The sequence below is a fragment of the Anguilla anguilla genome, chromosome 17 (assembly GCF_013347855.1).
Source record: "Anguilla anguilla isolate fAngAng1 chromosome 17, fAngAng1.pri, whole genome shotgun sequence".
In the NCBI taxonomy this organism is placed as follows: Eukaryota; Metazoa; Chordata; class Actinopteri; order Anguilliformes; family Anguillidae; genus Anguilla; species Anguilla anguilla.
This window is the reverse complement of record NC_049217.1, coordinates 16,287,410-16,301,595: the sequence shown is the minus strand read 5'-3', so window position 1 is coordinate 16,301,595 and position 14,186 is coordinate 16,287,410. Positions and strand designations below refer to the sequence as shown.

The window sequence follows — 14,186 nt, the reverse complement described above, 5'->3', positions numbered from 1 at the left end:
AACAGGTCTGTATGTAGTTTCCCTGTGTATAACAGGTCTGTATGTATAACAGGTCTGTATGTAGTTTCCCTGTGTTAAACAGGTCTGTGTGTATAACAGGTCTGTATGTAGTTTCCCTGTGTATAACAGGTCTGTATGTATAACAGGTCTGTATGTAGTTTCCCTGTGTTAAACAGGTCTGTATGTAGTTTCCCTGTGTTAAACAGGTCTGTATGTATAACAGGTCTGTATGTAGTTTCCCTGTGTTAAACAGGTCTGTATGTAGTTTCCCTGTGTTAAACAGGTCTGTATGTATAACAGGTCTGTAAGTGGTTTCTCTGTGTTAAACAGGTCTGTATGTAGTTTCCCTGTGTTAAACAGGTCTGTATGTATAACAGGTCTGTATGTAGTTTCCCTGTGTTAAACAGGTCTGTATGTAGTTTCCCTGTGTTAAACAGGTCTGTACGTAGTTTCCCTGTGTTAAACAGGTCTGTATGTATAACAGGTCTGTATGTAGTTTCCCTGTGTTAAACAGGTCTGTACGTAGTTTCCCTGTGTTAAACAGGTCTGTATGTATAACAGGTCTGTATGTAGTTTCCTTGTGTTAAACAGGTCTGTATGTAGTTTCCCTGTGTTAAAAAGGTCTGTACGTAGTTTCCCTGTGTTAATCAGGTCTGTATGTATAACAGGTCTGTATGTAGTTTCGCTGTGTTAAACAGGTCTGTCCGTAGTTTCCCTGTGTTAAACAGGTCTGTATGTATAACAGGTCTGTATGAAGTTTCCCTGTGTTAAACAGGTCTGTACGTAGTGTCCCTGTGTTAAACAGGTCTGTACGTAGTTTCCCTGTGTTAAACAGGTCTGTACGTATAACAGGTCTGTATGTAGTTTCCCTGTGTTAAACAGGTCTGTATGTATAACAGGTCTGTATGTAGTTTCCCTGTGTTAAACAGGTCTGTATGTATAACAGGTCTGTATGTAGTTTCCCTGTGTTAAACAGGTCTGTATGTATAACAGGTCTGTCCGTGCTCTCCTCGCTGCTGCGCGGGGGTCTGGCGGTTAGCAGGCACGCTCGGCGTATGCAGCGCGTCTCGGGCATTATAAATAGACATAAACGACCGCGCTGGAGGCAGGGTAAGAGACTGCCGTGTGGCGCAGTGAGACGCGGGGGGGGCGGGGGGGAGAGCGCGGGCGGCTCTAAACCGGGCCCTAAACCGCCAGCCGTGCGAGCAACGGGCACGCTGGGCTACAGGAGAGCCCTATCGCCATTTCAGAGGTGTGCAGGGTGCGCGCGTGTTCGCAGGACCCGTGAGATTATCTCGCGGTACACATTACGGTCCCAGCTTTGGGGTCTGAAATGAGGTGCAGGAACGTATCTGTCCATGGACGAAAATAAGGCCTAACAGAGGGTTGCTGTACAGTGTAAACTTGCGAAGGGTAAATGGTAAATGGACTGCATTTTATATAGCGCTTTTATCCAAAGCGCTTTACAATTGATGCCTCTCATTCACCAGAGCAGTTCTTCTGGGTTAGGTGTCTTGCTCAGGGACACTTCGACGCGCCCGGGGCGGGTTTCGAACCGGCAACCCTCCGACTGCCAGATAACCGCTCTGTCGCCCCCTACGGGTTGCCTTAAGACTGCGAAAGGGTTGCCTTAAGGGTTGCCTGTTCTATGCTTTTGTGGCGTACGTGTGAAAATGGGTCTGCGTTGCGTGGAATCTGCGGCGTGGCGCGCAAAGAATTTGAAAGCGCGTGGTCAGTAACTGGTGCCCGCGTACGCCGCACAGACGATGATTGGTTGCTGACCGCCAAGCGTCACTCCACAGGGTCATGTGCGGTCAGTCTCACGGTTCTGGAATTTCAAAACAAACGGCCTGCCCCCGTGCCGCACGGCGCATGAGCGTAAATGCTCCGCCCGTTCGCGAATGTCACACGCAACGTAAATCACGCAAAACTACTCAGACCACGTTGAAGCATAGAACTGCCCTGATCAAAGCTAGCTAACGCGACCGCTAGCTTTATGAGCAGCCTGTCTGGTAGAGTTTGATACTGGGGCGGAGAGAGATGGATTTATCTGGGGAGGATTCGGGAGACCTTGTGTGTGTGTATGTGTGTGTGTGTGCGTGTATGTATGCGTGTCTGAGTGGGAGTGTATGAAAAGTGTGCGAGAGCAAAAAAAAAGGTGCTTTTGGGAACAGTGTGTGAGAGTGCATGCTTACCGAAGGTTAGCCGCTGACCTCACCTTGCTGGTGATGCTGTTTGGATCTGCTGTGAGGACCTGGGAATTTAGCGAGTGGACCAGTGCTGAGGAGAGAACCTTTTATCCTGAGATTACTGCTGTGTGATCATTAGACAGACAGACAGACAGACAGACAGATAGACAGATTACATTACATTACATTTATTTAGCAGACACTTTTATCCAAAGTGACGTACAAAAGTGCGTATCATGGTCATTGGCCACCTCAAAACACAGGTTCAATAAGGTGCAATACTCATTTTGTACAGCTATTTATAGCCAAGAACACAGTTCAGTTCACGCAGTGAGCATTATTCTGACGTAACTTAAGCCAAGCCAAACTAGGGAGAAGAACAAGCTACAATATTAGGACAAATACAAATAACAAAAAGTGCTGGGATGGGGGTACCTGTAACATGAGTGTCATGAAAGGGGGGATTTAAAGTGAAATGATACACAGAGTGGAGGCAGTTAGTCCGGGTGTAGTCTGAAGAGATGCGTCTTCAGACCACGGCAGAAGATGGGTAGTGAGGTAGAGGTTCGAAGAGGGATAGGGTGTTCGATAGATAGATAGATAGATAGATAGATAGACAGACAGACAGACAGACAGATAGATAGACGGATAGGTAGAGTATAGAGGGGAAAATCCCTCTGATGGCGAGGGGGGGGGGGTGTGGGGTGGGGGGGGGGGGCAGTTGGAGGGGTTGGCGGCTGCGCAGGCTCACGGGCGGATTAGCGGTGTGCTTGTACAGCGCGTCGCAGCCGAGACGGCGACCGATCGCCTCGCGGTCGTGAGCGTAGCCGACTGCTCGCTACGGCACGCAAACCGACACCCCACCGCCTGCGAGACCGGTGCTCGGATTTACTGACCGACGCTCGGACTGGCTGAGAGACGAGGCCACCTGATGCCCCCTAGCGGAAGGAGCGAGGAACCGCTACTACCTTAGCCCAGTTTAGCTTAACGTTGTTTCACTGCTTTAGAGAAGTTCCACCTCTACTCAGATCCCAGTAATAACACTCGCCCAATGACAGCGAACTCATACAATCTCCGTTTGTGTGTTTCTAAACAAGGTACTTCTGTGTCATTGATATCTGCCAGATGGTAAACGCCATATGATGGCCAGCTGTATGTGTTCCTTATTCAGAGTAGGATATCCAGAATAAGATGATAGTCCAGATATGAGCATTCAGAATTACGATATTCTGTTAATGTTCCAACTGACCACAGAATATTAAGTCAGTTAAGCCTAATATTTGAAATTCAGTAAATGTTTTCATAACACAAATAACCCCAGATATGAATTTGCATGTGGATGTTTACTGAGCAAGTAACTAACTAAGCAGAGACTATGGATGGGCGAGCGGTGACTGAGGTAGAGGAGTACTGTCTCTCCTTTGACACCACCGCATTAGCATTTGGAAAAACAGTGGATAAGAAATGCTAATAACTTATTTTTGATATGCCCGAAGTGGTTCATGCCTCCACTACCTTCAAGTATTGACAGATGCTTTTATCTAGAATGACTTGTACATCTTATACATTTTTACATGCCATTTATTTATACTTAAATATTTTATAATGCACTATTCTCTCATGGTCTATAACTATGACCAGCTCCTTGGTGGAGAGTGAGGGTGCGTATATCCAATATAGTAAGAGCACAGGTTTCATAGACTCTCCTGAGCTCCACTCTGCTTCTTATCTATTGGATGTTTCAGTTGGTAACAGGAAGTCCTGGTGCTGTTGTAACACAGAACATCCCTTTGCCACAGATTTGTACTTAGTCACACTTTCTAATGGGAATTGGTGTGAAATTTGAGTTAAGAATATGGAGCAGGGTATCTGGAAGTTTTATTTAATCTGTGGCACTGGCCAGCTTAACGATTAGCCTTTCGTATTTTTCTATGCGTCGCTGCCTGAGCAACTGCTCTCAGATTTGTTCCTAAATTCCTATCACAATAACTGTCAGATTGATTGATTTTGTCTGATTGATTGACTGCATAGCATCAGACATCTCTGACCTGCTCCGGGTGAAACCAGAGGCCCTAAGCTCCGAGCTGAACTCCTACATTGCAAGCCAGTAGACAAGAGCGTCTGTTAAACGAACGCGATGCGGTGCGATGTAAACTGCAGAGATTCTGTGTGCTGAGACGCCAGCTCTAACGCTTTTGTCGCAGCCAGGAATAATGAGCTATCATGTGCATCACACGTTCGCTTGTCCTTAAAACCGAGCGGCCTCTTTCTGCAGGAGGAGCATAGGGGCTGTGGGGTTGCCGGTTGGTTGGCTTTTGGGACAGTTCGTGGGAGGTTAAGGGTTAGTTGACGCCGTGTGGTACTGGAATCCGGACTGTGCTGGTGCCAACTGTGGCCAGCAGACCAAAGTCCATAGACTGTTTCCTCGGCCTGAATCCCCAGGATCGCTCCAGTCCTGTCCTTTTCTCAATGGTCATAGACTGCTTCAGCCCTGTTCCTCCCCTGCCCGTGCCTTGAGGCTGTCTGAAGCTCCAGATCCATCATCCGGCTCCTGTAAACTGCACTATTCTGAACTATATCATTTGGTCTTCTATTATTCCTGTTAGCTTTCACCTCAGCTGTAACCTGCACAACCCATTTTATTTGCTGTCTGCTACTTTACACCAGGCTGGCCAGTGGAGGATTGACTTACCCTCTTTAGCCGGGTTCTTCTCAAGATTTGTTCCCATTGGGGTGTTTTTTCTCGCCACTGTTTGAAGGTTTTCTCCCCACTGGGAGTTTTTTTTACCTTATGTACATGCTATTTGGGGGTTCAGGCCTGGTGTTTGCTCTGCCTGCACTATTTGCTCTGTCTCTTGCCTTGCTACTCTGTAAAGTGTCTTTATGACAGTAAAAAGTGCTATACAAATAAAATTGAATTTTAATTGAATTGAATTGAAACAGCCCTGCAGGGCCAAGCAGGCAAACTTTTGGGTGCTTGACTGACCAGCAGGGGTCGCTGGGGAGCATGAGTTGCTGTAAATACCCTGTCACTCAAATCACGGCCCTCGAGGTCCAAGAACTGCTGGTTTTCCACCCTCCCTTTACCTGAGAGTCAGGTGTGAAGACAGTCTGGTCAATGAGTAGCACTAATTGTTCGATTTATCACCCGGTGGAAAATAAAACCAGGGCTAGATCTGGATTCGAGGTCCAGATTTGAGTATTCATGCTGACGGAAGTCTTCCAATTGCGGGCCACTAACTGACTAACAAGTTTGTCTGTTGAGCTACTCTTGAAGTGCCTTTCTCTGACTCATGTCTGTGTGAGCCCAACTTGCAAACTGTGGTGTGATAAGCAGTCAGCCTTGGAGGAGAGCACATGCTCGTCTGAGTTGTCCCGTATTGACAGTGGAAGGTGTGATGAGCATTATTGGGCATTTACAATCTTCAGTTCCTGTTTGTTTCTGGGGAATTTTGCTTTCAGACTTGTCTACAATCAGGGAAATGTATGGCCAATCGGATTCAGGATGGGTGATTGACTTAGCCAGTCAAGAAAATTACACTTTCTGACCCTGAAAAACCTGGTTGCTTTAGCAGTACGCAGGGGAGTAGGAGTGAGTTTGACATTGGGGAGATGCATTTGCTCCCCAGCCCCAAGTTGAAGCGTCATCCAATGGGTTTTGAGGCATTTGGTTAGATCTGAGCAGATAAGACGTTTCTGTGCACTTCAGCAGTCATTCTGCTGCCATCAGCGGTCACATCATCGATAAAGAGAAGTGAGCCAGTTCCAGTGGCAGCTATACATGTCCAGGCCATAACACTACCCCCACCCTGTTTCTCTGATGAGGAGGTGCTTTGGATCATGAGCAGTTCCTTTCCTTCTCCATACGTTCCTCTTTCCCTCATTTTGGTACAGGTGTGCTGGTGTACAGGGCCAACACAACAAAAATTGTGTCACTGTCCAAATACTTGCGCACTGCACTGTAGATTTGGACAGTTCTGAAAACATTACTGCCGTTTCTTCTTCACAGTGTTTTCAGTGACTAAACGATTACCAACATGGGGTGCTACTTTGGAACAATACATGTATCCTAAGTTTGGGGGAGCATTCTTGAAGTCATGAAGTAGACTAATCTCACAAGCAGATGTTGTAAGAATGTTCCAGAATGTTCAATAATGTTCCAGAATGCTCTTGATAAGTTTCATGTCCGCTGGGGAGGGTCATACTTCCTATGTGTGGCTCTGACTGACTACCTCCCTCTCTCTGTCTCACAGTGACTACATCATCAAGGAGAAGACGGTTCTTCTGCAGAAGAAAGACAATGAGGGGTTTGGCTTCGTGCTCCGCGGAGCTAAAGGTCAGTGGTCCTATTCGCTACTGTTTCTACGGTTTCTCTGAAAACACACTCTTTTTATGCTTATTGCCTTTTTTCTATGAAATTATTCTATTTCTGCAGAAAGAGATTGGCATAGCTGTTCTGCAGGTGCTAACAATAAAGGTTAATAAACGATTCCTATCACCCTTCTGTTTTCATTTTTTGGAATAAAAGTTTTAAGGACAGGGCGAAAGCCGAGGAGCTTACAGATAGAGATGGAATCACAGAACAGAAAGTGCTTTGAGGGGAGCTGGGCCCCGGGCCTCATGGGGGATTTGTATATGGGTCAATATCCAGCTGCCTTACAGACTGCACTGCACGGTCTCCCGCCCCGGCTTCAGTTCTACCCATAATCCCCACGTTTTACCTCCCCTCCTTATTTCTCTATTTCTCTCTCTCTCCCTTCTTTCTCACCCTCACCTTCTCTCTCTCTCTCTCTCTCTCTCTCTCTCTCTAGCTCAGACCCCTATAGAAGAGTTTACTCCCACCCCAGCCTTCCCTGCTCTGCAGTACCTTGAATCAGTCGATGAAGGGGGCGTGGCCTGGAGAGCCGGGCTGAGAATGGGGGACTTCCTCATTGAGGTTTGTGCGACTCTACGGTACAGTGACTTTGTACACACTGTGTGCTGGCCCTGTGCTGACTCTGTGCTGTATATGTGCTGACTTGCGCTGTCTCTGAGCTGGCTCTGTGCTATATTTGTGCTGGCTCACCCTGTGCTGGCTCTGCGCTGTCCTGTTCTGGCTCTGTGCTGACTGTGCAGGCTCTGTTCTGGCTCACCCTGTGCTGGCCCTGTGTTGACCCTGTTGATCCTGTTCTGGCTCTGCGCTGATTCTGTGATGGTTCTGTGCTGATTCTGTGCTGGATCTATGTTGACTCTGTGCTGACTTTGCTGGTTCATTGGGGACTCTGTGCTGTCTCTGTGCTGAGTCTGTGCTGACTCTTTGCTGGCTCTAGGCTGGCTCTTGCTGGCTTTATGTTGACTCTGTGCTGACCCTGTTCTGACTCTGTTCTGATTATGTGCTGTCTGTTCTGACTGTGCTGGCTCTGTGCTGACTCCTTGCTGTCTCCGTGTTGACTCTCTGCTGGCTCTTTGCTGAGTCTGTGCTGACTCTAATTTGACTCTGTGCTGGCTCTGTGCTGACTATGCTGACTCTTCTGGCTCTGTGCTGACTGTGCTGGCTCTGTGCTGGCTCTGTGCTGACTGTGTGCTGACTGTGCTGTCTGTTCTGACTCTGTGGCCTTCCTCTGTGCTGACTCTGTGCTGGTTCTGTGCTGACTCTGTGCCAGCTCTGTGCTGACTCTGTGCTGGCTCTGTGCTGACTCTGTGCTGGTTCTGTGCTGACTCTGTGCTGGCTCTGTGGGGACTCTTTGTTGACACTGTGCAGACTCTGTGCTGGCTCTATGGCCTTCCCTTAGCCCTGGGCTTTGCTGAAAGCATTGGCCTCTCGCCCTCTCTCAGGTGAATGGACAGAATGTGGTGAAGGTGGGACACAGACAGGTGGTCAACATGATCAGGCAAGGGGGCAACAGTCTCATGGTCAAGGTCGTCATGGTGACACGCAACCCTGACATGGAGGAGGCGTCCAGGAAGAAAAGTAAGCGCTCTCCCCTCCGCGGTGAGGTCATCACAGGGGCGGGCCTAGTGGAGGGGTGGTGATCAGGTGACAAGGGGGATCTTTAAGGAGCCCTTCACCCAAAAATCTAATCAAAAGACACCTCTGTTCACTTCAAGGGGTATTCCACCACATATTCAAATCAACATTAACCTGATTTAACAGATGTGATGTAACACGTGTAACTGATTAAGTCTCTCTCAGTGACTGGCCAAAGAAATATCTAAGCAGAGGTGTCAGCAGTGAATGATGTAAATTTAGTAGAGGTTAATGTCATAATGACATACATCTCTACCCTTTCTCATTTTTGAAAACGACAATGGGTGGGTAATTTGAATTTGGAGATAGCTACCTCTCACCTCCCATACTTGGTGAAGGGTGCGTTGACTGAACTCACAGAGAGTTTCGGCGTAGCTGCTGTTCCAACTATTAACAGTATTTGCTTGTGAGCTAGCTGCCGTAGTGAACTCGCTGTGTCTTCTGTGCTCTGTGGCTCTTTTTGATGATGCTGCACTGGATGAGGTGGGGAACATGGACACGGACCATAGTACAAATACACAAACACATTAGCAGGGTAGACCAGAGTGACATCGGGCTGCAGCACCGATCACTGAAAAAATGTAAATACACACATTCACACTAGCTAAGTAAAAAAATACTAAAATGTATACCATTGTTGATTATATTGATAACCATCCTTGATGCTTCAACATGTTTGATTTCACATTTTAAGCAAGCAGCCTGAGGCTAGCTAACGTTAGCTTACTGTGTTTTTCTGCTTCTTCAATATGCCATGACCTACTGTAGGTATCATCAACATGTATCTATTAATGGCAATAGCATTGCTATGTTCCCACATATTAGTACCACTATGCCATATCTACCATACACATATAGGAAATTTGATCCTATAAAGGACAGCACGGTATGCAATTTGAAATGAAATGTCCCTTCGTGAGTTATATACTGTAACAACCCATGCCTACAATAAACTATGGGCTATTAGCTATGGCTACTTAGCACCAAAGGCCCAAGTTTAAAAAAAAAAAACACAAGGACTTGACGAACAAACTGTTTTCTGAAAGCATTAAAGTCCTTCTTGCTATAGAATGACCTGAGGAGTGACTGAAACCCCTACATCGAACACATTTCATTTTTAACTGGGAGTAGAACTGGGAATATTGCAACCAGTTTTTTCAGAACCACACACTTCTGTTTTCTGTCTTTGTTCCACTTCGATGACAAGTCGAGCTGGCTGTGCACATTTCGCTGTTGATGTGTCATTTAGAACAGCTACAGAAAAACGGCAGTGAAAAAACAAATATGAGTGATATTTTTCTCTGATAAATTACGTTGATGTGGAGAATATCCATATTGGCTCTCCTATGAGGGAATGTCGACGATATCAGCCAAACATTTCTCCTTGCCCTGGCTTAGTGCCTTGGTCTCCTCTCAACCTTTCTGTCTCACCACCGATAAAAAAATGTCTGTTCTTGCCAGATTTGTTATGACAAACCAAACCAAATATTGCACAAGTCGTGACCATGTCTGAAAAGCCTGCTTTGGGTCAAAAAGAAACACCCAGCCTCTCTGTTTGTATTCAGTAAGTGCGGCAACCTGTGACTGGTGTTGTCTGATGCCCGTTCATAGCCTGTCAGCCCATTTTTAGCAAAGCAGGTACCTGGAGCATGTGGAGTAGTTTAGGGAAAAATGTCTGCACCCCACTACAGGTGGAGAGCTGGCTAAGAGCTCATTTTAATCAGGAGGACAGCTACTCTTGTGCAAATAAAAGAAACATCTAGGGTGGAATTCCTCTTTAAATGATCGGATGGACATCAGAACGGATGATGCCATAAATGGAACATCGGAACTTCAAAAATGTTTTTTTTTTAGCTACAGATGAAAGATTAGGAGATTTTGCCTTGACACATGAAATTCGAAGCACACCAATTATTCTGAGCATAAAGCAGAATTTTCCCAAATTAGGATTCTTTTGGGGCTTCACCCTGGGCCTTACCACTCTGATCCAGATTACTGTTGCTTTTGTCCTTTTGAATTAACAATGATTATGATGGTGGCTCTATTTCCGTCTGGCTCACCTTGAGAAGTTACTGTACCAACATGACTGGTATTGTAAGCACTGGATAATTACATATGTGAGCTCTAATTTCACGCCCTTCTTAATCCCTCTGTGCTTTTTCCGGATAGTTCCTCAGCAGAGCAAGAGACTGGCCACACCCGCCATTGCCCTGCGGTCCAAGTCGATGACCTCAGAGCTGGAGGAGATGGGTAAGACATGGGGGCGCACGAAAGACAGGAAAAGGGGAGAGGACAGAGAGAGGGAGGCGGTAGACGGAGAGGGTAGTTGATGGGTGGAGAGAGGGATGATGGACAGAGTGGATGAGTGTAGAAATCAGGGGGTGTGTTGACAGGGGTGGGGGGGAGGGCCAATGGGTGGAGAGAGGGGGAGGGGCATCCAGGTGGGTTTTTTGGGAGAGCAGCAGAGAAGAAGAGGAGGGAGCTTGTGAACCAAAGCAGGAAGTGGATGTGAACGGGAGTTCTCAATGCGTTTCACTGTTCTTGCAGAGGTTCCACACTGTCACTTCCAGCACCCCCACTACAGGTAACCCCAAAATTACAACCCCCTCCCCCCCGCCCACCCACCTCCCTGTCCCCTCCCTCACTGCCACCATCCCGCCCCTCCTGATATACCACACTAGAGACCCCAAACCCTTCCCCGGCGACAGGATCTAGGGACTGAGCGTTGCCGTGGTAACACTGCAAGGGGCAGTCGCTGTGTTCCGGTGGAGGAACACAGGCTTCGGTTGGCTGTTACACTCACACATGCTCAGTACGGTCACCGACTAACGGAAAAAAAATCAGCTCGTAGTGGTTCAGGAACTGAAGAAGCACTGAACGAATCCCCTCTGAAAAGGGACCAGCTAAACTGCAGTCGAACGCTCCTAAAATAGGCGCGGAACGAGAGAGGAGCGAGGTCGTGCGGAGAGATATTTTGAGGAGTTTCACTGTGGAACTGCAGACCGAGCTTCGTGTTCAGGCAAAACCCTGTTTTGTACTCCATAGCAGGGGCCTCCTTCTCTCGGGGGGCTTGCAGGATTGAATCTGGTCAAAAAATGTCAACCCCGACCTTTATGGCAAAGCAGATGTTTAGCAGCCAAGCTACTGAATCAAGTGTGAGCCGCACGCACCATTAACATTACGCGTGAAATAATTCAGGCTCACACCCCGTAGGGCCACCGTAGTTCTACAATTCATTGACGCTACGATATAAAACCACGATACGCAACCTCAGTCCTGGGGCCACACTGCGATACGTATGATGACTATACTTTGAGCCGATCTCATGTCAAAACCATAAAAACCTAAACCTTTGTGTTTCTAGTTCTGCCACGAGTCATGTTAACACAATGCAGGGTTGGCTTTTTTCGCCATTTGCTTTGTCTTTGTTTTTCTACGGATGGCTTAGCGTTAGCGACCAAGTGTCCACACTTTCAGCGGGCAGACCCCCACCGATTTCACCTGCAAACCCATAATTCGATGAATTGATGGTGTGTAACCTCGTTCGGAATGAACCGTCGCGTCAAACAGAATGTTCCAGAAAGTGAATGCATTGATGTGTCCGATCGAAAGGGCTGGGGTGTAAATATGCGACTTTTATTCTCCATGGCTTGCATAGCTCATTCAGGCTTGATGTGGCCTTGGGAGAGAGAGGGTCAGTCACGCCCTATTAAAACGGTCCAGTTAAGAAGGTCTGGTTCAGTTCAGGGATCCCAATCGTGGATGGAATGACCGACACCGTGAGTTGTCAGGCTGGAATGTCCTCATCCCTGATGTAGACATCAACTGTGGATGTAAGAACATAAGAACGTGGACATTCATAAATACAACAACAGGCCATTCAAGTCCGTTCAGTCGTCGACAGACTAGAGAGCGTCCAGCAATGACTGCATCAAGGCTGGACTTCAGTACCCAGAGGGTGTTTGCCCCTAGAAGCTACAATATGTGCGACTTGTAGTACCCCACTAAACCCTGAGTAACCACTACTGTCTGTCCCACATGTTTGCCTGCCCCCCCCCCTGCCCCGTATCTGTGCCCCCCCCCCCCCCCCACTGACACGCAGCATGCCCCTGGAGAGACCCCACAGGCACCACCTCTGTCTTCTGTGCTACTTGTGATACGGTACTATAGTACCGTATGCAGTATTATAGTACCATATACACCTCCCCTACAATACTCTACCCCCACGCAGTAACGGAACACCACCCTTCTTCAGTTCACCATAATTCACCACAGTACTGTACCGTGCTAAGAGCCCTCTGGACTCTGCGATGCATAGAACATGATCAGAATGACTGAATTCACCAATTAACAGAAAATCCGATAATTGATATGCAATTTGGTCGATCTTGAAAATGTTTCCGTGTTTCATTGAAGTGCGATTAATCTGAAGGGACGTGTAATTAGCCTGAAACCGCGCATTATGTCGTTCCGAAGCATAAAGAGTGATGACGCAATCCACAGATGTGTGCTAAGTGCCGTCATATGGTGAAAGTCCACGCTTTTCTCAGCTGAGTTGAGCTATAGCAATGTATCCAAGCAACGAATGCAAAGCCTTCGGAAGCCCGCAGGTTTTCAGTTCCTTGGTGTCACCAAGCTCACTCGTTTTACTGTAGTTCTCTTGTTATTGGTCAGGTCACAGTCATTCAAGTAGCTTTTGTAAGCTACAGTGGAGTTGTGCCTAGCTAACTGCTTTTGTACTATGAACTGTAATCACATGTTTAAAATATGCAAAATATACTTTACATGAGAACGCCCCCCTCCCCCAGCCCCCCTTCTCTTCTACACGCCGTGTTGTTGGGTTAAAAAAAATCTTCTTTACAGCCTCTGAAAACCTGCCCACAAAGATGAAAAACTTACAGTCGAACTTACTGACCCTTTCTGACTGACACAAACCCCCCAGTCAAAATTACTGACCGTTTCTGACTAACACAAACCTCCCAGTCAAAATGGCTGACCGTTTCTGACTAACACAAACCTCCCAGTCAAAATGGCTGACCGTTTCTGACTGACACAAACCTCCCAGTCAAAATTACTGACCGTTTCTGACTAACACAAACCTCCCAGTCAAAATTACTGACCCTTCCTGACTGACACAAACCTCCCAGTCAAAATTACAGACCGTTTCTGACTAACACAAACCTCCCAGTCAAAATTACTGACCTTTCCTGACTGACACAAACCTCCCAGTCAAAATTACTCTAGCTTTGTTTTCAGGGCTAGATACGTAGTTTCTGGGGTAGATACGTAGTTTAATGCTGCACGCTGCGTATAATCACACCGTAGGTCCATTTTATTGGCCCAGAAAACAGCTACCTGCAACTTTGATTACTTTAACCAATGGACTCATCTTCAAAGTAACCCTACTAGACGGGGAAATAAATACATATGCAGTATGTCATGTGAGAAAGGGGAAATCCAAAATCAGGAAAATGTTTTAAAAAGATTTTCTAAGATCCTATTTGCTAAAGGTGCTCAGTAATAATAATAATTATAATAATTTGAAATTAGTGAAATAATGCACCGTTGGGATATAATGGGAACAGGACTTATGGCCTAAAGGTCTCAGGCTTGAATCACAGATAAATAAGTATATGATAAACAGCATTTACATTAGTAATGCCGACAAATTACTATTGCAACTCACACGGATCCTGTATTATATATCCATATTAAGTGTTATAACTCAATCCACTTCTCTATTATTATACATAATAACCATGTCAAAGTGTTATACCATCATAACGTTACCAGTATTATATTTAATTACTATAAAATACCATAACACTACATTACTGTTACCATGTTTAATTCATCATGGATAACGCCTTTAACCTCGTTATAAATTAGAGAGAAAAACAAGCCTCGGATCTCCCGGAGTCCAGAAAAATGGCCGTTCGGTGTTCTAACAGACTAATCCATCTCCTCTGTCTCTCTTTCTGCTGTGTCAA

General features: G+C 46.5%; 1 protein-coding gene across 1 annotated transcript in view; it reads left to right on the top strand.

Annotated features, from left to right (window-relative positions):
• Positions 1-14,186, top strand: part of shank1 (SH3 and multiple ankyrin repeat domains 1) — a 106,519-nt gene that overhangs the window by 70,520 nt on the left and 21,813 nt on the right. The window contains 4 exon segments of the mRNA XM_035398841.1: positions 6,443-6,525; positions 7,001-7,125; positions 8,004-8,139; positions 10,366-10,446. Of these exon segments, the coding sequence (XP_035254732.1) occupies positions 6,443-6,525; positions 7,001-7,125; positions 8,004-8,139; positions 10,366-10,446 (425 nt within the window).